Source organism: Chiloscyllium plagiosum, unplaced genomic scaffold (assembly GCF_037043375.1).
Source record: "Chiloscyllium plagiosum isolate Xiang-an unplaced genomic scaffold, Cpla_swu_hap1 HiC_scaffold_35, whole genome shotgun sequence".
Classification (NCBI taxonomy): Eukaryota; Metazoa; Chordata; class Chondrichthyes; order Orectolobiformes; family Hemiscylliidae; genus Chiloscyllium; species Chiloscyllium plagiosum.
Window position 1 is genome coordinate 39,593,652 of NW_028270173.1, and position 20,653 is coordinate 39,614,304.

The 20,653-nt window shown below is 49.4% G+C and overlaps 1 protein-coding gene across 1 annotated transcript in view; it reads right to left on the reverse strand.

Annotated features, from left to right (window-relative positions):
- Window positions 1-647: 647 nt before the first annotated feature.
- LOC122541314 (uncharacterized) overlaps window positions 648-20,653 on the reverse strand; it is a 20,977-nt gene continuing 971 nt past the window's right edge. Inside the window, exons 2-13 of the mRNA XM_043677949.2 lie at window positions 20,637-20,650; window positions 20,385-20,532; window positions 18,662-18,925; window positions 17,471-17,577; window positions 13,130-13,205; window positions 12,619-12,852; window positions 10,289-10,389; window positions 8,901-8,982; window positions 7,761-8,000; window positions 6,795-6,884; window positions 5,329-5,450; window positions 648-897 (exon numbers count right to left, since the gene is read on the reverse strand). Coding sequence (XP_043533884.2) covers window positions 6,815-6,884; window positions 7,761-8,000; window positions 8,901-8,982; window positions 10,289-10,389; window positions 12,619-12,852; window positions 13,130-13,205; window positions 17,471-17,577; window positions 18,662-18,925; window positions 20,385-20,532; window positions 20,637-20,650 — 1,336 coding nt within the window. The 3' untranslated portion in view covers window positions 648-897; window positions 5,329-5,450; window positions 6,795-6,814. The remainder of the gene's footprint in view (window positions 898-5,328; window positions 5,451-6,794; window positions 6,885-7,760; window positions 8,001-8,900; window positions 8,983-10,288; window positions 10,390-12,618; window positions 12,853-13,129; window positions 13,206-17,470; window positions 17,578-18,661; window positions 18,926-20,384; window positions 20,533-20,636; window positions 20,651-20,653) is intronic.

Sequence of the window (20,653 nt, forward strand, 5' to 3'; positions counted from 1 at the left end):
CTCACGTGACCTCTTGTCAAGTCAGGGACCAACCTACCTAGTGAACTCCCATTATTCTCTTTCTAAAGCGGTAAAGGAAAACACTGATGTTGGAGATCAGAAATAGAAGAATACCGAAGAAACTCTGAAGGTCTGACATGGTCTGTGGAAAAACAGAGTTACTGCTGAGTCTGCAAAGTCTCTTCTTTAGCACGGAGTTCCAAAACTAGAACTCTGTGGTCGCGCTCTCTCTACAGACAGTGAACCTGCTGTGTATTGTCAGCACATTCTGTTGTAATTTCATGTGAGGGATGCAGATATCAAGAGGGGGATTGTACGTGTGGGGTCACACGTTTGACAAGAGGTGATCCTACGTGGCAATGAGTCTTGGGAACACGCAGTGGGGTGCAAGGTTCAGATCCGTTCCAGTCTTCAGAACAATGCCAACTGAGACTTTTACTGAGTAAACTTAGTCTGACGAAGGGATGACGCACCCACAGCAGATGGGAAAGCACGCTGAAGTTCCTCCATTTTAAATGGAGTCCACGCAGCCTTTTAGACTGAAGATAAAGTATTTGTACAGCAGTACTCCTGTAACTGAGCCCCTCACTCCTGTACAGAGAAGTAATGGAAATGGCAAACAACAAAATGCAGCACCTGAGACTTGGTAAAAACTAGAGATACTTTGTTCCTCTGCGATAGAAAGTCTTTACAAAAATATTGTACAAAACATACGTTAGGCAGATACATATATATAAATAAATAAATACATTGTTTGATTGTATTACGTCACATCTTGATCAAAGCTGCTCAAGCACATTCTCGGCTTGGTTCACCCTCAAGCAACCAAACCCAAGGAGCTGAAGGTGGCGGGGGCATGCTCTGGTCAGGGCGGATTCAGGCTCACACGGCGGTACTCTGAAAGACAAAACATAAAGAAAGTCTTTGAAGAAGTTACTGAAAAGATTGATGAGGGGAGAGCAGTAGACGTTGTTTATTTGGACTTTCAGTAAAGCCTTTGACAAGGTTCTGCGTGGTAGGCAGGCCAACTACGCTGGGTCACATGGGATTCGGGCTTGCCAATTGGACACAAAATTGGCTTAACGGCAGCAGACAGTGGTGGTGGTGGAGGGTTACTTTTTGTACTGGAGGCCTGTCACTAGCAATGTTCCACAGAGATCTGCTCTTGGTCCGCTTTTGTTTGTCATTTATATATGAGACTATATGGCATTTGGATAAGAATATAGAAAGCGTGCTTAGTAAGTTCACGGACAACACCAAAATTGATGGCACAGTCGACACTGAAGACGGTTTTCTGAGATTACAAAGGGATCTTGATCAAATGGCTAATGGGCGGAAATACGGCATATGGAGTTCAACCTGGATAAGTGTGAAGTATTGCATTTTGGTACAACATACAGGGGTAGGACTTGTACAATTAATAGTAGGGTCTTGGATAGCATTGTAGAACAGAGGGACCTAAGGGTTCAGGTACATAATTCTTTGAAGTTTTGTGTCACATATAGACAGGGTGGTTAAAGAGGAGTTTGGTGTACTTGCTTTCATTGCTCAGCCCTTTGAGTACAGGAATGGGGAAGTCATTGTTGAGGTTGTACGGGACATTGGTGAGGCCTGTTCTGGAGCACTACGTCCAGTTCTGGTCGTCAAGTTGTAGCAAGGATATTAAGCTGGAGTGGGTTCAGAGGAGATTTACCAGGATATTTCTGGGTATGGAAAGTTTCAGTTATAAAGAGTGTAGGAAGTTGAGAGGTGACCTTACAGAAGTTTCTAAAACCATGAGAGGTTAATGCTAGGTAACTTTTATCCAGGATGGGGAATTTCAAGATTAGGGGGCATATTTTTAAGGTGAGAGAAGAGAGATTTTTAAAAATACATTGAGGCAATTTTTTTTTTTTACACAGTGTTTTGTGTGTGAAATGAACTTTGAGAAACTGGTGAATGCAGACACTGTTACAATGGTTAAAAGATATTTGGACAGGTACATGAATAGGAAAGGTTTTGGAGGGATATGGGCCAGGTGGGACTAGTTTAGTTTGGGATTATGTTCAGCATAGACTGGTTGGACCACTGGTTGGACCGAAGGGTCTGTTTCCGTGCTGTATGACTATAAGTGGTCATTGGCCAACATTAGCCACTGCTGTCACCTTTACAACAGCATTAGTAACCTATTCAATGACAGCACAGGGTTAGAAAGACAAAGACAGTGGGAGCCCTCTTGTGGTGCTATTGTGGTAGTGTCCCAGGTTCAAGTCCCACCTGCTCCAGAGAGTGTGTCATAACATCTTTGATTAGGTTGACGGGAATAAAAAGGTTAAATCAAATAAAGGCACTGGGAATCAGCCAATGACAGCACACGTTAAAGGAAAAGGAAAAACACGTTTGTTCAATGGTAACACTGCTATTGTGGGCCTTTTCCTGGAACCCCTGGGGTTTAGGTAAGAGATACTGATGAAGGAATGGATATTTCATCTACACACACACACACACACACACACACACACACACACACACACACACACCCAGACAGACAGACACACCCCCACACCCACCACGGACAGACACCCACACAGAGACACACCTACACACACATCCCCCCACAGACACCCCCACACCCAGACACTCCCACACACCCCCAGACACCCACACATAGACACACCCCCCACACAGACCCACCCCCCCAGACACCCACACATAGACACACACCCCCACACTGACACCCAGACACATACAGACCACACCCCCAGACACAGGCACCCACACAGACACCCCCCCACGCAGACCCACCCTCACCCACCCAGAGACACAGACACACACACAACCACACCCACATCAGACACAGGTACCCACACAGACACACACACACACCCACATACCCACTCCCACACACACACCCACACCCACCCACATACCCACGCAGACCCACTCCCACACACACACACCCACCCACATACCCACGCAGACCCACTCCCACACACACACACCCACCCATATACACATACAGACACAGACACACCCACAGGTCTGTCAGACTGTTTCTTCAATACTCACTACGGGCTGTGCAGAAAGCTCCTCCAGCTGGGAGTAGGGACTGGGTAAGCCAAAGAGACCGACTCAAACTCCCTAACCTCTCCCTGCGAATTGTCTGCAGCTGAATCGGACTCTTCCTGCCACCCTTGCATCCTACTTGAGACCGAGCTGAGCTTCTCACTTCATCCACGTCGACCACGCTCAATTTCACAATTCCCAGCCCCCAAGTTACAATTGCTCCGTAACTTCACTCACCCCACTCTCCAGTCCCACTGACACAGCTAACCCCTGGGGCTGCATGGTGGCTCAGTGGTTAGCACTGGGACAAAGTGAGTACTGCAGATGTTGGAGATCAGAGTCAAGAGAGTGGGGTGCTGGAAAAGCACAGCTGGTCAGGCAGCATCCGAGGAGCAGGAGAATTGACATTTCGGGCAAAAGCCCTTTATCAGGAATGAGCGATGGTTACACTGTTTACCCAGGGACCCGGGTTCGATTCCAGCTTTGGGTGACTCTCTGCGTGGGTTCTCCCTGTGTCTGCGTGGGTTTCCTCCAGGTGCTCTGGTTTCCTCCCACGGGTCAAAGACGCGCGGCTGAGGGTGGATTAGCCATGGGAAATGCAGGGTCATGGGGCTGGAGGCGGGGATACTCTTCAGGGAGTCGGTGCAGCCTGCTTCCACACTGTAGGGATTCTAACATTCTAAAATTCTGGCCCCTTGTACATCTCAAATTGAACCCCTTCACTGAAGCTTTGGAGACTCTGCTCTCTGCAACCTTCTGTGTGACGGAAATTAAGCATGTGTTTGTGAGAGAGATGGACACAGTTTTCAGAAGTACTGAGAACATCCAGTAGAGGGAGCTTAAAGACACAGAGAGACAGAGAGAGAGAGAAAGACAGACAGACACATGGGGGTGGGGGAGAAAGAGAGAGAGACAGACACAGGGGGAGGGGGAGAGAGAGAGAGAGAGACATGGGGAGGGAGGGAGAGAGAGAGAGACACACACACACATATGGGGAGAGAGAGAGAGAGAGAGAGACACACACATACAGAGAGAGAGCATGTAGAGAGAGTGTGCATGTATGTGTGAGAAGTGTGTGAGATGTACTAACACCATAGCACAGTGAGCTTGCAGACAGCGGAGGTGTGGCTCTGTGACAGAGACAATGCATGTGTGCCTGGAGACTGATAAAAAGCACCACTCTTCGCCGAAGGCTGATCTTCCCTCGCTTCTAAACCTCTGACTGAGCAGCAGCCAAATCTTTCCCTTCGACTTCCTCTGAGCAACTGCATGGGCCCCACGGGCTCTCCCTTTTGCTCACTGCCCGGTCCAGTGACCTCCTGTGCATGTCAACCTTGGAACATGCAACAGCACTTGGTACCGCCCGCAAGGGGCCTGGTCCTTCAGAAGTAAATGCAAGGCCTTGATGAGAGTCTACACAGCCCCTGATGCTGCTGCATGAGCTGGGACACCCAGGGCTGCTGTTCTCAGTCTCTGTGCTGACACAGCCCAGGCCCGAAAAAGAGGGTAAGTTAGCATCTTGTCACAATATCCTTAGCTAGAATTCTGAGGTAGCTACTGCTGAACTTGGTGTGAAAACCTGATATTACAATGGAAGACTTTCATACGTTAAGGAGCTAACAGTGCTTCCTGCAACATTAAAATTGGTTGTGTAAATAAAATAATGTCACTTATTTACAGCTTAAAACGTTCACCCATGACTCAGTTATTGCCACTCAACTGTTTTCCCGAGGACTTCAGTTCTTCTGAAACTTCACTTCCCCTGTCCTAATGCACACCCAGTTCCTGTGCTCCCTCAGGTACACTGGCTCCTCGTCAAAACGCGTGGTGCTGGAAAAACACAGCCAGTCAGGCAGCATCTGAAGAGCAGGAGACTTGATGTTTCGAGCATAAGCTCTTCATCAGGAATGCGGGATGAAACACATTGCTTGAAACATCGACTCTCCTGCTCCTCGGATGCTGCCTGACTGGCTGTGCTTTTCCAGAGCCACACTTTTTGACGCTGATCTCCAGCATCTGCGGTCCTCACTTTCTCCTAGTCCACTGGCTCCCAGTCCAGCCACTTCTCGGATTGTAAAATTCCCATCCTCAGTTACAGAAGCTGTGTTGCTGCCTGCTGTCTGTCATTTCTCTCATTCCACAGCTTACGGGAAACATCTGCGCCCCTGAATTCTGACCTCTCGCACGTCCCAATGCTAATTACCGCTCTGTTATTGTTTGAATGAGATTCCAGGCACAGCAAGCTGCTGGTGAAGGAGATTAATGGCAGCTGCCAAGCCGTACCTTGCCCAGGTGTGAACTGCTGGCTCCTGACTCTGATCCTGGGACACGGCGTGCAGTGTCTGCTCCACCGGTGCCTGGGATTCCTGGATGCAAACACCTTGCTGTTCCAAAAGCGCTGTCAACTGGATTGGGGGGGGGAGGGGGGAAGAGATAAGCGGGTTAGTAACCAAGTTAGGAACGGTGAAAGGAGATTCTAAAATGATCATTTCGGTCTGTGATTTCCCCACCCGGCCGCACTGACATGGATGTGAGGTGCTAGACCAACAGAATGGCACCCTGAGAATGGCAGGATGGATTGATGGGAGTCGATGGTCACGTAGTAACTACAATACTGGACCCGCTCTGGGGGCCATGACTTTAAATACCATCGAGGAAACTCATTGGCAGGATATGGGCTTCACTGGTTGGTCTCGCATCCGTTGCCTGTCCATAGCTAGCTTCGAGGTGGTGGTGATAAGCCATGTTTTTGAATCTCTGCCAGGGTTCCTTCAGCGCTCCAGTTGTAGGGACATTCGCAGTGCTCCTCAGGAGCCAGTTGCAGGATTCTGACCAAATGACCATGAGGATAAAGTCAAACGTTTCCAAACCAGGACGTGGCTTTGGCCTACAGGGGTTCTGGCAAGCATTCCCAACTTGCTGCAGAACACCTAGCCTCTGTCTCGTTCTCGTAACCATAGCATTTACAAAGCTGGTCCCAGTTCAGGTTCTTGGTCAATGGTAACCCCCAGGATGCTGGTCATGGGGAGTTTAGTGATGGTAACATCACTGAATGCCAAGATGCAATGGTTAGATTCTCACTCGTTGAAAATCATCATAGCCAGGCCCTATGTGTGGGCATGAATGTTACTCACCACTTTTCAGCCCATGCCCAAGGATGTCCAGACTTCACTGAATTGGGACGTGGATTGGTTCCGTATCTGAGGAGCTGTGAATGATGCGGAACGTTGTGCAATCATCGGTGAACACCCCCATTTCTGAGGTGACTGAGCTCCCACAACCACAACTTCCTATGTGCCAGGTATGACTCCAACCAGCAGAGAGACATCCTTCCGTTCCCCACTGACTCTAGATTGGAGAGGACTCCTCAATGTGACCCCCCCACCTCTGGATTACAGCTCCTTTGCACATGCTAGGACCAGGCCTGTAATTTAACAATCAGTAATATCTGGAATTGAAAACAAGTCTCAAGTGAGGGGGACTGTGACAACTATCATTAACTTTTGTGAACGCCCATCGGGCTCACTATAACGTCCTTTAGGGGAAGTGATCTGCTGTCCTTGCCCCAGTCTGGCCTCGGCAAGGAAGAACAGAATAGCTGAAGGGTTAATCACAGCAGGACAGCTATCAGACAGGCCCATGGGAGGAAGCAGGAAGAGCGCTCAGTGGTACCCGATCCATGGGGTGGATGGACGCAGGGAATTGGACCACAGTCCTGAGCAGCACAAATTCCTGTGGGTGTAACCAACCTTGATGTAATTTCTTGCTCTCACACCTCCTTCACCATTGTAGCAATCGTGGTTATTGGACTGAGGGGAATAGAGTGGGTCTTGGTATACCTATTAAAAAGAAAAATTAGCAAATTGTGTTAGTCAGGAGTCATTATAATCACATAACACTCCACCACGTGCACAGACATGCACAGTCCTCTTATATACACATACCTCAACATAGAGGCTGTACCAATGCAAACACTAACCCCCCCTCAAATTACACGAGACCCTTCATGTTATACCCAGGAAATCCTGACACTGTTTCAGTATAGCCTCAGACACACTCTCCACAACCCCCCTCACCCAAATTGTATCCTTACTGTTCCATTATTCAAGTTTGTGACGGTCAGGATATTAGGCGGCACTGCTACCACAGCACCAGGGTCCCAGGTTCGATTCCACCCTCGGGCAACTGTCTGTGTGGAGTTTGCACATTCTCGCCGTGTCTGCGTGGGTTTCCTCCGGGTGCTCCGGTTTCCTCCCACAGTCCAAAGATGTGCAGGTCAGGTGAATTGACCATGCTAAATTGCGCGCACTGCTAGAGGGAAATGGGTCTGGGTGGGTTACTCTTCGGAGGGTCGATGTGGACTTGTTGGGCCGAAGGGCCTGTTTCCACACTGTAGGGAATCTAATCTAATCTAATCTAATCTTCCCAAAGTACTTCCCAGAGGATCAGTGGAAAACAAACAGGTCGTTTTGTTGGAAGCTGGGTCAGTGACAGAAGGCTAGATAGAACTGTGTCAGGGATAACGCTATAAAGTTAACAGCTCTCATATCCTGACAGGTCACCACCCCCCCCATCCCCCCCCAACTGATGGACTGGCAGGAAAATCACCAATCGAACCCATGTCTCTCTCTCTCTCTCTCTCTCTCAAATAGCTGCCCTGGGAGAGGTCCCAAAGGAAGGTCTGGGATTTCTAGCTTTTCATAAAAGGTTCTTACACATCCAACAGTGCCCTGGCCATTTCTTCATCACTCTTCAGCCGCAGGCTTTGCTTGAGTGAGTTCCAGCGGTCGATCTCCTTTCCGATGTCAAGCGCCCCGCGCTGCTTGCACCGGCAATTCCTGGCCGGACTAGCCATCCGCTTTCTCCGCCTCGTCATCGCTGCCTGCAACCCCTCCGTGTCGCTCTCAGATACCAAGTCCGCCTCAGTGCAGCAACCCTCCTCAAAACTGATATCGCTGGCAGGTGGAGGGAGGGAGGGAGAGTATCGTTTTAGAGAACGGGAGAGCACGCGTGCGAGAGGCAGCGGGAGATTAACAAAGCACGCGATGCCGAGTGAACAGCGCTCGCAAGACCATGTGAGGGCGCGGGCAAGTGAGCAGTGAAAGAGACAGAAAGAGAAAACAAAACGTGCACAAGACAGACTGTGAGACAGCACGAGGATGGGAGATAGGTGGAGGGCTGGTGTGAGGGGGAGGCGATGCGGGGGACAGTGGATGGACATCAGGATTCGGGGGCACGTGGAGGGAACGGATATCTGCGCAAGAGAAAGCATCTGCTCAACACAGACAGAAGGAGACTCACTCCTGGCTTGCAGTGGAGTCAGTAACCAGGGGTAACCCTTTATTGGTTCAAACACAGCACAGGGGCTAGGATCTGGAATGTGCTGCCCGGACCGGTGCCGGACGGGGATTCCATCCCTCTGGGAAGTGAATCGGAATTAGATCTGTAAAGGGGAATAGATTGATGGGATTCTGGAGGGGAGGAGCAGCCTGGAGCTTCCCCCTCTTTCTGCTCTGCAACACCAGAGTGCAAGAGTTAGAAAAGGCTTGCTGGCCAGCAGACAGACAGACTGTCTCGTCAACACACTCTGGTCACCAGACAATGGGGAGGATGACCCGAGATAGAGGCAGGATAGGATCCACAATCAACGTTACCACAGAAAGAGGCGACCCCCCTCCCAAACCCGGCCCCTGCCGATCCCAGTGCTTTCAGCCGAAACCGTTTGACACTGTGCGCCTCTTCCTCTCGAGAGAACGTGCCCTGCTCACGAAGGTGGTCCTGTCAGTTACATGGACAGGTCCTCTGCTCCCCGCTGTGAAACCCAGCTTCCTAGGGCTGGGAGCTGCTCCTCTTACCTGCTCGGATGTGATAAGGTCACCGTGCTGTCTGAACCCGTCGAGGCCGCTGGGGAAGGAAGGCTGCATGGGTCCTCTCGCTCTGCAGAAAGAACAGGACAGGTTCACCGCCACTGACTGGCGTCTGCCGAGCACCCTCAGCACAGCAACTAATGTAACTTTTTTTTTTAAGAGCAGAAAGGTTTTCCTGGGTTAGGTTAATGGCTATCGCTGGCAAGTCCGTCATTTGGTGCCCATCCCTAACTGAGCAACTTGCTAGACTACTTCAGGGAACAATTCCAGAGACAATTCCACGTTGCTGTGGGTCTGGAGTCATGTGAAGGCCAGACAGAGCAGGAACAGCGGATTTCCTTCCCCAGCAGACAGGAACGAACTATAAGGCCTTCAGCAATAATTTACGGTAATGTGACAGTTGTCATTTAGAACTCTGAGCTCAAAAGCTGCATGAATTCATGTAAAACTCAATTATCTCACTTTTTAGATTAGAATCAATCTAAACATCATGGCATAGACAAAGAACACAGGGGGCTAACACCTTCAACATATTGTCCAGCTATCACCATTGTTAACAGCTAACCCGAGAATGCAACTTTTTAAACAAAGGTTTTGTGATTTACACATGAAAGAAGTGAAACTGTCATGGTATTCAAACAGATGAAAGACTTAACAGACAATCAATTTTTCAAAGTATAATTTCAGTTACATCACACTAAGTCTTTGCTATAAATTCTGTGTGTTAGGATTGAGCCCTCCACTACCACCTGATGTGCTTCCAATTAAACCTGTTGGACTATAACCTGGTGTTGTGTGATTTTTAACTTTGTACACCCCAGTCCAACACCGGCATCTCCGAATCAAGATTATCTTTGCAAGGCAACATTTTGTTGGCTGAATTTAAATTCCCCAGATGTTTCGGTGGGATTTGAACTTGGTAGCCACACAGTAGCAGCCTGGGCCTCTGTGTTACAGGTACACAATCCTTTATCCACTGTCCTTGGGGCCAGTCGATTCTCGGATTTCGGAACTTTTCAGATTTCAGAATAAATGACATTTGCACAGTGAAACTTTAAAACAATCTTACCGAACAGCAGAACCACGCATGGCTAGCAGGAACACTGAGACACAATTGAGGCCTGCCAGTGCTGGGCCACACCACCATGTCACATCTGAGTAATGTGGGTCGAGTGGGTGCGAAATTGTGGCACTCGATTGCTCGCCAAACAATCTTTTTATACAGAAAGCAACTTCGGATTTCAAAGCTATTTTGATTTCAGAGTTTCAGATAAAGGATTGCGGACCTGTACTAGTTCAATGACATCAGTGTTGTGGCATAATCTTTTCCTACGTATCCTGCAGGACATTCATCACTGAGCCACATCAGCTCCTACCTATTTTGATTTCAGGATAGGCTGTCCCACCGTCCTCACCGACGCAGATTCGGATAATATCCCCATCGGAAGGTTGCTGTCTCTCGGGGCCTTCGGCACGTCTAGAGAATGAAAAACACCGATTCTGGTGACAACCTTCACGTTGTGAGGTCCTGCGCCCCCCTCGCCTCGCCCAAACTTTCTTTATCAGTGGAATTAGGTGACTCACCGGTTACTGAAGGGAGTGTGGGGACCAGAAAGTGTTAATGGCGAGGGAACTGCTGAAGCGGAATCGCAATGCTCTGGCTCAGAGGGGCAGTGTTTGCACTGAACTAGAGACAGAGCATTGTAAAAGTTAGCTCAGGCTCCTCACTTGAGCACTAGCACTGTATTGCGACTTCCTTGACTGTAAACTATCATAGAATCCCTCCGATGGGGAAACAGGCCACTTGGCCCAACAAGCCCACACCGACCTCCGACATTTACCCCCGACTAACCTACACATCCCTGAACACCATGGGACAGTTTAGCATGGGCCAATCCACCCTGACCTGCACATCTTTGGACTGTGGGAGCACCCGGAGGAAACCCACGCGGACACGGGGAGAATGTGCAAACTCCACACAGACAGTCACCCGAGACGGGAATTGAACCTGGGTCCCTGGCGCCATGAGGTAGCAGCGCTAACCACTGAACCACCGTGCCGCCCCAAACTGACATGGATATTTGGCGCTGCCTGACAGGTGAAATGCCACAAGTTTGCAACTTGGTAAAGGGGTGCACATTTTTAGTTGTACAAGACAATGGCTGCTGCTAGAGTATTAAGAACGCTGAGTCAGAGTGATACCAGGAGCTTTGACAAACTGCCTGACGACAGCCTCTGACTGATTCAACTGCAGTTTGCTTCAGGTCTGTAAATGTAGAGCAGTCAGAGCTCCGGAGCTAACAGACAGAAATCATCTTTTCCCATGTTCTCTTGATGCAAAAGCTTATATTTCTAGTTTTTTTGCTTTTCTTTTAAAGAATTCTCAGACAGGGGAAGACCTTGGGGTCCACTGGATTAAAGTGAAAAATGACCAGCACTTTACAGACACTGACACGTCATCATTGCTAAAAATCAAAAGAAAGAGAGATAATTTAACTCGTGACTTTAGATCCTGAGAACTTTGTTTTTCCTGTCATTATTCTTCCATCTATAAAATTTCTGTTAAATGGTTGTTTTATTTTCATAAGTGTTTGTGTGTTTGGGATTTTTAAGAGGTAGCGATTAGGTTTCATTGCAGCTGTACAGTAATTGGAGTCATACAGCATGGAAACAGATTTTACTGTCCAACTCATCAGTCTCCACCAGGTTTCCTAATCTGAATTAGTCCCATTTGCTTGCCTCGAGCCCCAAATCCCTCTAAACCCTTCCAATTCATATACCTGTCCAGATTTATTTCAAATCTTGTAACTGTACCTGTCTCTACCACCTCCTCCTGGCAGCTTGTTTCATATACGCACCACCCTCTATGTGAAAACATTACCCCTCAGGTGCCTTTTAAATCTTTCCCTCTCACCTTTAAACCTATGCCCTCTAGTTTCAGACTCCCCACCCGGAATCAAGGACCTTGGCTATTCACCGTATCTATGCCCCTCATGATTTTATCGATCTCTCTAAGGTCACCCCTCGCTCCAGTGTCAAAAAATAGCAGCTATCCAACCTCTCCTAACTCAAAAACTCCAGTCCGGGTACGATCCTAGTAAATCTTTTCTGCACCCTATCCAATCTAAGAACATCCTTCCTTTAGTAGGGCAACCAGACTGTAAGTAGTTCTCCAAAAGTGACCTCATTAACCCGCAGTATGGCTGCGACATGACGCCCCAACTCCTGTATGCAATGCTCTTGACTGGTGAAGGTAAGCGTGCCAAACACCTTCTTCACCACCCTGTCTACCTGCGACACCACCTTCAAGGAACTATGTACCTGCAGCTCCAGGTCTGTCTGTTCGACAAGACTCCCCAATCCTTTAATTCCCCGCTTTCTTTTTAAAGTGGATTGCAATGGGTAGTTATTTCCTGAAGATGACAAAACTTGGTGCAAATTGCTTTGATCTGGAATAACAGTCAGACAGACAAATTGGTCAGCTTGGTAGCCCAATTGGGATTTGATAGATTTTCTGTTTGCTTGCAGAACAGTTGGGGCTTGATGGTCGACACACTCTTCCCAGTTAGGATGTGGCAAGGGATACAGATGACAGGAAGAGAATCGCGACAAGAGTCGAATTGTTCAGGTTCAGGTGCTGTGGTTGTGGCGAGGTGCCCCTCGCTCAGGAAAGGGGACCAGGCAAAAGTACGCTGTTGTTACTTACGGCTCTGACGGGACAGCCAGGTCTGTCCCAGTGTTTTTCGCCTCCTTGCTTTCGGGATCGCGGTGACTGAACGCACGGCCCTCGCTGTCGGACTCCCACTCGGCGGGTTCCGTTTTCGCTCTGGGGCTGGGGAACGACGGACGCGCTGTGACCGGATATTTGGAGATGCCATCAGAGGCAGAACCTGCATCGCTGAACAGGGAGCTGTCCGTCTCATCCTCGATGCTGCCGATACTAAGATGGGGCAGGGCAGTTGAGAGACAGAGACAGAGAGAGCGCAAGCAAATATCGGGAAATGATCGGAATGCAGACCGCGACGGTGAACATTATGTTGTGTGTGTGCGTGTGTGTGTGGGGGGGGGGGGGGGGAGGGGTGGGGGGTTATCACCTGACTGGAAATCTCAGTGCACATTCACACATGCCCAAACTGCCCACGAGAAGCATTACGTGCCCAGAGGGTGGGTGGGAAGGAAGGAGAGGTGGGGTCACAGTCCACATGGAGGAACGGTACCTGCTGGGGTGCGACAAGGTCACAGTCGATTCTGATCCCACTGACAGCGACGGGACACTGTCCAAGTCAGCTTGTTCTAGGAGAAACATCAGCAGAAATGAAACCACTCACCCAGATGTCTGGGAAAAGTCATCGGAGAATTTACAGTGAGTTTACAGTGTTTCCACACTGTAAGTAATCTAATCTAGAAATAAAAAGCTTGCAATGTCTCAAGTTCACTGCCGAACCTCAAAGCATCCTGAAGCGTCTGTGATTTGAAAAGTCCTGTGTAAGTACAATATGTTTCTTTCCTTCTTTCTTGCACCTTAGATGTTCTCTGTTGTGACCGCCGAGCAGTTAGTTGGCTAACTGATTAAATCTGGTTTCTCTAAGTTCCAATTCAGCTGGCTGTCAATACAAGGTTCCTCACTACACCCAAAGCAAACAAAAGCAACTAAGGAAACAGTTTCGTGACTGGAGGCAGGTGGTGATTGTTTCCCTATGTTTTTCTATTCTCCCAACCCTGTAGAAATTGGTTCTTGCTCTGTTAAAGAGAAAGGAGCGAGTGGTGAATGCCTGGTTAGTGGTTAAGCTCAATCCAACAGGTTAGAGTCACAGAGGTTTACAACATGGAAACAGATCCTTCAGTCCAACTCATCCATGCCAACCAGATATCCTTATCTAATCTAGTCCCATTTGCCAGCACTTGGCCCATATCCCTCTAAACCCTTCCTATTCATCGACCCAACCAGATGCCTTTGAAACTTGAAAGGGTTCAGAAAAGATTGACAAGGATGTTGCCAGGGTTGGAGGATTTGAGCTACAGGGAGAGGCTGAACAGGCTGGGGCTGTTTTCCCTGGAGCGTCGGAGGCTAAGGGGTGACCTTATAGAGGTTTACAAAAGTATGAGGGGCATGGAGAGGGGTAAATAGGCAAAGTCTTTTCCCTGGGGTCGGGGAGTCCAGAACCAGAGGGCATAGGTTTAGGGTGAGAGGGGAAAGATATAATAGAGACCTAAGGGGCAATTTTTACACGCAGAGTGTGGTACGTGCATGGAACAAGCTGCCAGAGGATGTGTTGGGGGCTGGTACAACTGCAACATTTAAGAGACATCTGGATGAATATGAATAGAAAGGGATATGGGCTGGGTGCTGGCAGGTGGGACTAGATTGTGTTGGGATATCTGGTCGGCATGGACGGGATGGACCAAAGGGTCTGTTTCCGTGCTGTACATCTCTATGACTCTATGCCTTCCAGTTCTGGACTCCCCCACCCCAGGGAAAAGACCTTGCCTATTTACCTTATTCATGCCCCTTACGATTGTATAAATCTCATTTTATACAAAGTTAATAGCAACATTAATAAATGAATAATATAATTAAATAGTTAATTAAAACTTGCGAAGGATGGCAGTCTGGTGCTGTGAGGAGAAAGTGAGGTCTGCAGATGCTGGAGATCAGAGATGGAAATGTGTTGCTGGAAAAGCGCAGCAGGTCAGGCAGCATCTAGGGAACAGGAGAATCGACGTTTCGGGCATTAGCATTCCTGAAACGTCGATTCTCCTGTTCCCTAGATGCTGCCTGACCTGCTGCGCTTTTCCAGCAACACATTCCCAGTCTGGTGCGGTGTCAATTCTATGGCATGTGGAAGCTCCTGGACACCATACTGGACGATGCTGGACATGCACGTCAGCTGTAAGTAATGTCCAAGCAGCTTCAGCTCAGAGTTTGAGTTGGAGACTGAATTACATATACCATTACACATCAGGGAGGGGGAAAGTCACCTGGATTCTTAATACCAAGAAGCAGTCACTTTAAATCGAAGAGAGTCTTCTGATTTGTCAATGGTCAGGGACGGGCAGTGTGACTGTGAGTGAGGCTATTCAGGGGGACTTGGAGGTCAGGACTGCCAGCCTCTACAATGGTCCAGTAGGTCTGAAGTTCTCTTGCTTTACTTTTTACAAAACCGACATGGACGTCGCTGACTGGGACAGCATTTATTGCTCGCCCCTAGTTGCCCTTGAGAAAGTGAGGGTGAGCTGCCTTCTTGAACTGCTGCAGTCCACTTGTTGTAGGTTGACCCACGATGCCATCAGGGAGGGAATTCCAGGATTTAGAACAACCAAAGGGCCCTGCATTTTTTTTACAGGAGACTCTGATCAGACAAAGGTGCAGGGTAGGCCATTCGGCCCTATGAGCCAGAACCACCATTCATTACAATCAGTATCCTGTTCCTGCCTTATCCCCATAACCCTTGATTCCACTATCTCTAAGAGCTCTGACCAGCTCTTTCTTGAAAGTATCCAGAGACTTGGCCTCCACAGCCTTTTGGGGCAGGGCATTCCACACAGCCACCACTCTCTGGGTGAAGAGGTTTCTCCTCAACTCTGTTCTAAGTGGCCTACCCCTTATTTTTAAGCTGTGTCCTCTGGTTCGGGACTCACCCATCAGCGGAAACATGTTTCCTGCCTCCAGAGTGTCCAATCCTTTAATAATCTTATATGTCTCAATCAGATCCCCTCTCATCCTTCTAAACTCAAGTGTATACAAGCCCAGTCGCTCCAATCTTTCAACATTTGATAGTCCCGCCATTCCGGGAATTGGTCTCGTGAATCTACGCAGCACTCCCTCAATAGCCAGGATGTCCTTCCTCAAATTTGAAGACCAAAACTGCACACAATATTCCAGGTGCGGTCTCACCAGGGCCCTGCACAGCTGCAGAAGGAATTCCTCTTGTTATGAAGGCCAGCATGCTATTAGCTTGCTTCACTGCCTCGTGTACCTGCATGTTTGCTTTCATTGACTGATGTACAAGAGCACCTAGATCTCGTTGTACTGCCCCTTTACCTAACTTGACTCCATTTAGGTAGTAATCTGCCTTCCTGTTCTTGCCACCAAAGTTGATAACCACACATTTATCCACATTAAACTGCATCTGTCATGCATCCATGTACTCACCTAGCCTGTCCAGGTCACCCTGTATTCTCCTAACATCCTCCTCACATTTCACCCTGCTCCCCAGCATTGTGTAATCAGCAAATTTGCTAACATTACTTTTAATGCCTTCATCTATTAATGTACATTGTTAACAGCTGCGGTCCCATCACTGAACCTTGTGGTAGGCCACTAGTCACTGCCTGCTATTCCGAAAGGGACCCATTTATCATTACTCTTCTTTTCCTGTCAGCCAGTGAATTTTCAATCCAAGTCAGTACCTTGCCCCCAATACCACGTGCCCTAATTTTGCTCATTAATCTCCTACGTGGGACCTTGGCAGGGCTCCTTCAGAAATGTAGAGGCATGCTTCCATTCCAACATGTCTCTTGTGGTGGGGGACTGCTGTGGGAAGGCAACCCAGGTCCTTTTTATCTGCTGTATTTTGTCACTAAAGGGTGTCAGCATCACAGTCAGCCACTTTGACATCTGCTGTCAAAGGGTAAGTACATAAAGGTGAGAGGTTAGGGCGCCTGAAGAGTAGAGGTCCAGGTGAGCACGTGCCATACGTTAGTGGTTAGTTGAAAACTTACCCAAGGGTTAGACTGGTTATTTATTAACCAACTTATCCTAAGCAACTATTTACTAAACGGCAGGGGAACCATTCCACTCCCCCCCCACCCCAAGTTCTCAGGTTTAAGCGATACTTTCAGAGGGTCTGAGGATCAGGGGAATTGACCAGTGGAATTCTCAATTTCCTGGGCAATTCCTTTGACGCAGGTCAAGCCGGGACTTTTGCAAGCTCAACTCCCACCCACACGGCACGATTATCCGGCCGGCGGCCGGCGGAAAATCCGGACCAATGAGTTGTCAGAAGGACGGAGATGGGTTGAGAAGAGTGAGGGGTGGCTTGGTCGAAGTCTGTAAGATCCTGATCCTGAATGGTATTGACACGAGAGAGACGGAGAGAATGCTTCCTTTTGTGGGCGGGCCTAAAGCGAAGGGCACTGTTTCGTAATTAGCGGTGGCCCTTTATGGGCAGGAAATGAAGAGGAGCAAAGGGACGCCGTGCACACGTCTGGAACTCTCCATGGTAAAGTTTGGGAGTGGGGGTCATTACCCACAGATGTGGGTAGATTCTTGATGGGTGATGGAGTCAAAGGTTACCGGGGGATTATCAGAGGTTATCCACCCACCCACCCACCCTCCGGATCAGAACGCCAGAAGAACTGAAGTGTTTGGGGAGCACAGCACAAGTGGTTTAGGTATGGTCCACTGCTCCCCAGTTTCATCCACTGCCCTGAAGTGAAAAAATGCAGCTGTGGGAAGTAATCAGTTTACAGCACATGGATTAAACCGCCACCCTTGCCCCCATCCTTCTACGCCCTGGTCCTGACGGACATCAAAAGCACCTGAAGGAAGTACAAACCATTATCCTCCTTGGCTGAATCGCGATTGGTGTCTGCCGCTTCGTCGAGGTCAGCCTCCTGGACGGTGCGACTGGGACCCGGCTGATGCATCTGCTTCTCGATAAACCTAGGAAATTCAAGTCACGTTGGCTAAGCTGAAGGTGGTGTGGAGGAGAGGGGGTCGCTTCAAATATTCAGGCGAGACTGCAGTGAAACTACGTCAGGTTGCCACCCCCCCCACCCCCATGCAACCCCGGACCCTGAGCTGGTCTAGTTGATCATGCCATTCCCAGAGTGGACTCCCTCCTGTTGAACTGGTATCGGATCCCTCGGGACCACCGGGTCTCCAGTCCATGCCAATGACTCATCTTCGGCTCAATAATGTTGGGGGCAACCAATGGCCCGGCCCAACTCCTTACCCCTCCCCCGCTCAACCCTGATGCCGCATGCAACCAGTGCCCAGAGGAGCCGGCTTGGAGCTCCACAGTCTCACTGCCTGACGGATCGCCAATCACCTCCCCCCCCCGGCACCCCCCCAAAGTCCTGACGGGTGATGGGCGGCATGGTGGCTCAGAGGTTAACACTGCTGTCTCACAGCGCCAGGGACCCGGGTTCAATTCCAGCAACTGTCTGTGTAGTACATTGTTAACATGTCTGTGTGCTCCAGTTTCCTCCCACAATCCAAAGATGTGCAGGTCAGGGTGGATTGGCCATGCTAAATTGTCCAGGTGTTCAGGGATGTGCAGGTTAGGTGCATTAGTCAGGGATAAATGTAGAAGCATGGGTCTGGGCGGGATGCTCTTCGGAGGGTCGGTGTTGCCCTGTTGGGCCGAAGGGCCTGTTTCCACACTTTGGGACACACAAACAGACTGCCATTTCAAACAGTGGTTTCCTTGGCTGGGTGGGTGAGAACTGAGGCAGCCACGTTAGTGTGTAGCCCCGCGACCAAGACTTTACAATTTCTTCCAACATGTTCTTCCACACTGGCAAGACTGCTGCTTGTCACCCACTCCCAGTGGCCTTTGAGGTGCTGGTGGCGACCATGCCTTCCCGAACCGCTGTGGACCTTGTGGTGCACCGTTAGGGAAGGAGTTCCCAGCCAGGACAGGGAATTTGCAGAATCGATCGGGACGGGGGGAGGACAAACCCCTGTAGGATGTGCTGAGCTCAGACCCTCAGAGTTAAGGAAGGGCAGGGGAAAAGGGACTTACACATCCAGCAGCACCCTGGCCACCTCCTCATCGCTCGGCCAGCCGAGCTCAGCCTTCACCAGACCCCAGCGAGCCGCCTGGTTGCCGATGTAGACCCTCCTCCGCGGATGCGGGGCGCCCCGTCTCGGCCTCTCCCGGGTGGCCTCTTCCAATGGGAGCAGGAGCCTCCCCAGCGGCACTCTCCCGCCCTCCCGCCAAGTCTGCTCGCTGTCAGGCTCCGTCCTCGGGAGATCGGGCGAGCTGCTGCTGCTGGGCGGCGCAGACCTGGGAGAGCGAAAGGAGAGTCACCCTCTGCAGAACGTGGCTTCGCTCTTCCACCCCTGGAGCCAGCCCACCCGCGTCCCCTTCGGGATTCAGTCAAACTGATCCGCCATCGCATGGCATTGGGGAGAAATAATGATGCCTGTGCATTCAAGAAATAAGGTTTGCAGCCTGAGCTATCACGTGATATACGTCACGAGATTCATATAGAGAGGAACCTCGGTTATCCAACATTCGATTAGCCAAATATTGGATTATCCGGCAAGATTGCAAGGTCCCAATGCTCAGCTAAACTATGTTATTTGATATTCGATTATCCAGAATTTGAATAACCGAAATACTTCACGCCTGTGTCCTTCGGATAATCGAGGTTCCCCTGTATAGACAAGTCATCCAGTTACAACCAAGTTCCAGTCAAGGAGTGAGAAAAGTAAACAAACAAATCCCGCAGGGAATTGGTGGGTGGCACATTAAAGGAAGGGTAACGTCGAATTAAACTGCAAACTGATGCAAAATTCCGACATTTCTGGCACTTACGTCTGAATGCACATGTACACTGCAAATCTATGGGGTTAGAATATGGCTAGAGACCAGTTACAACATTTATCGCTGCCCTCTTTTACCAGGAGACATTAAAACGCACAATTGATGACATCAGGTAGGATGCAGTCAAATAAATATGGTAAACCTTCACTCACAGGGATTCTCTCTCAACTGGAATTTCTGACAGAGTGGAATTTGTTGCTTTAAGATGCTGGGCACTTCCAGAGTTCAATTAACATGCTCATTTAAAAAAGAAAGCTAACATTGATAAGAGTCAATTTTAAATTTGCAGATGTTGTTATTGGGCTTCACACCGATTCAAACCAGGCCGGAACACTGATATCGTGTTCCATTCAGCACAACTGACATCTTTTTCTTTGAAGGAGTCGGACTGAAGGCCACGGCGTCAGCCTGGTCTTCTGTTGTGAAAGGCTGCATATAAATTTGCAGCAGCAGTAGGCTATTCAGCCCCTCACATCTGCCCCACTTTACTATTCCCGTTCCGGTGGTTAGCACTGCTGCCTCAGAGCGCCAGGGATCCGGGTTCGATTCCAGCCTCAGGCGACTGTCAGTGTGGTGTTTGCACATTCTCCCCGTGTCTGTGTGGGGTTTCTCCGGGTGCTCCGGTTTCCTCCAACGGTGTGCAGGTTATGTGGACTGGCTATGCCAAATTGCCTACAGTGTTCAGGGATGTGCAGGCTTGGTGTGTTAGCCAGGTAGGGTTACAGGGATAGGTTAGGGTGGAGTGTGAACGGGTGGGATGCTCTTCGGAGATTTTGTGTAGACTCGATAAGCCAAATGGCCTAATTCCATACTATAGGGGCTCTGTGATTCTACACCTTGTGACCATGCAACCTACAATAGAGGTCGGTACCTTCCCTCAAATGGGAATTCAGTCCCACACCAAGTATCAGGGTACCTGTCCGAACGGGGCCTTTTCCCTCCAGGTTTTGATTCACTGGGAGTGTCCTTCTTCCAGCTCGCAGATGGTAAAGGTAGCTTCCTCTCGGTGCCGATGCCGGCTGATGGCCAGAAGGGAATGACACCGCGGACAGCAGCCTCCTGCTCTAGAAAAGCCAGAGACAAACAGCGCGCCAATTATTATCAGCCACCCGACGGGGGGGGAAGCGCCTTCTCCTTCTTGTACTGAGACAGACTGACCGGGGTTTACCTTTCCTGAGGGCACTT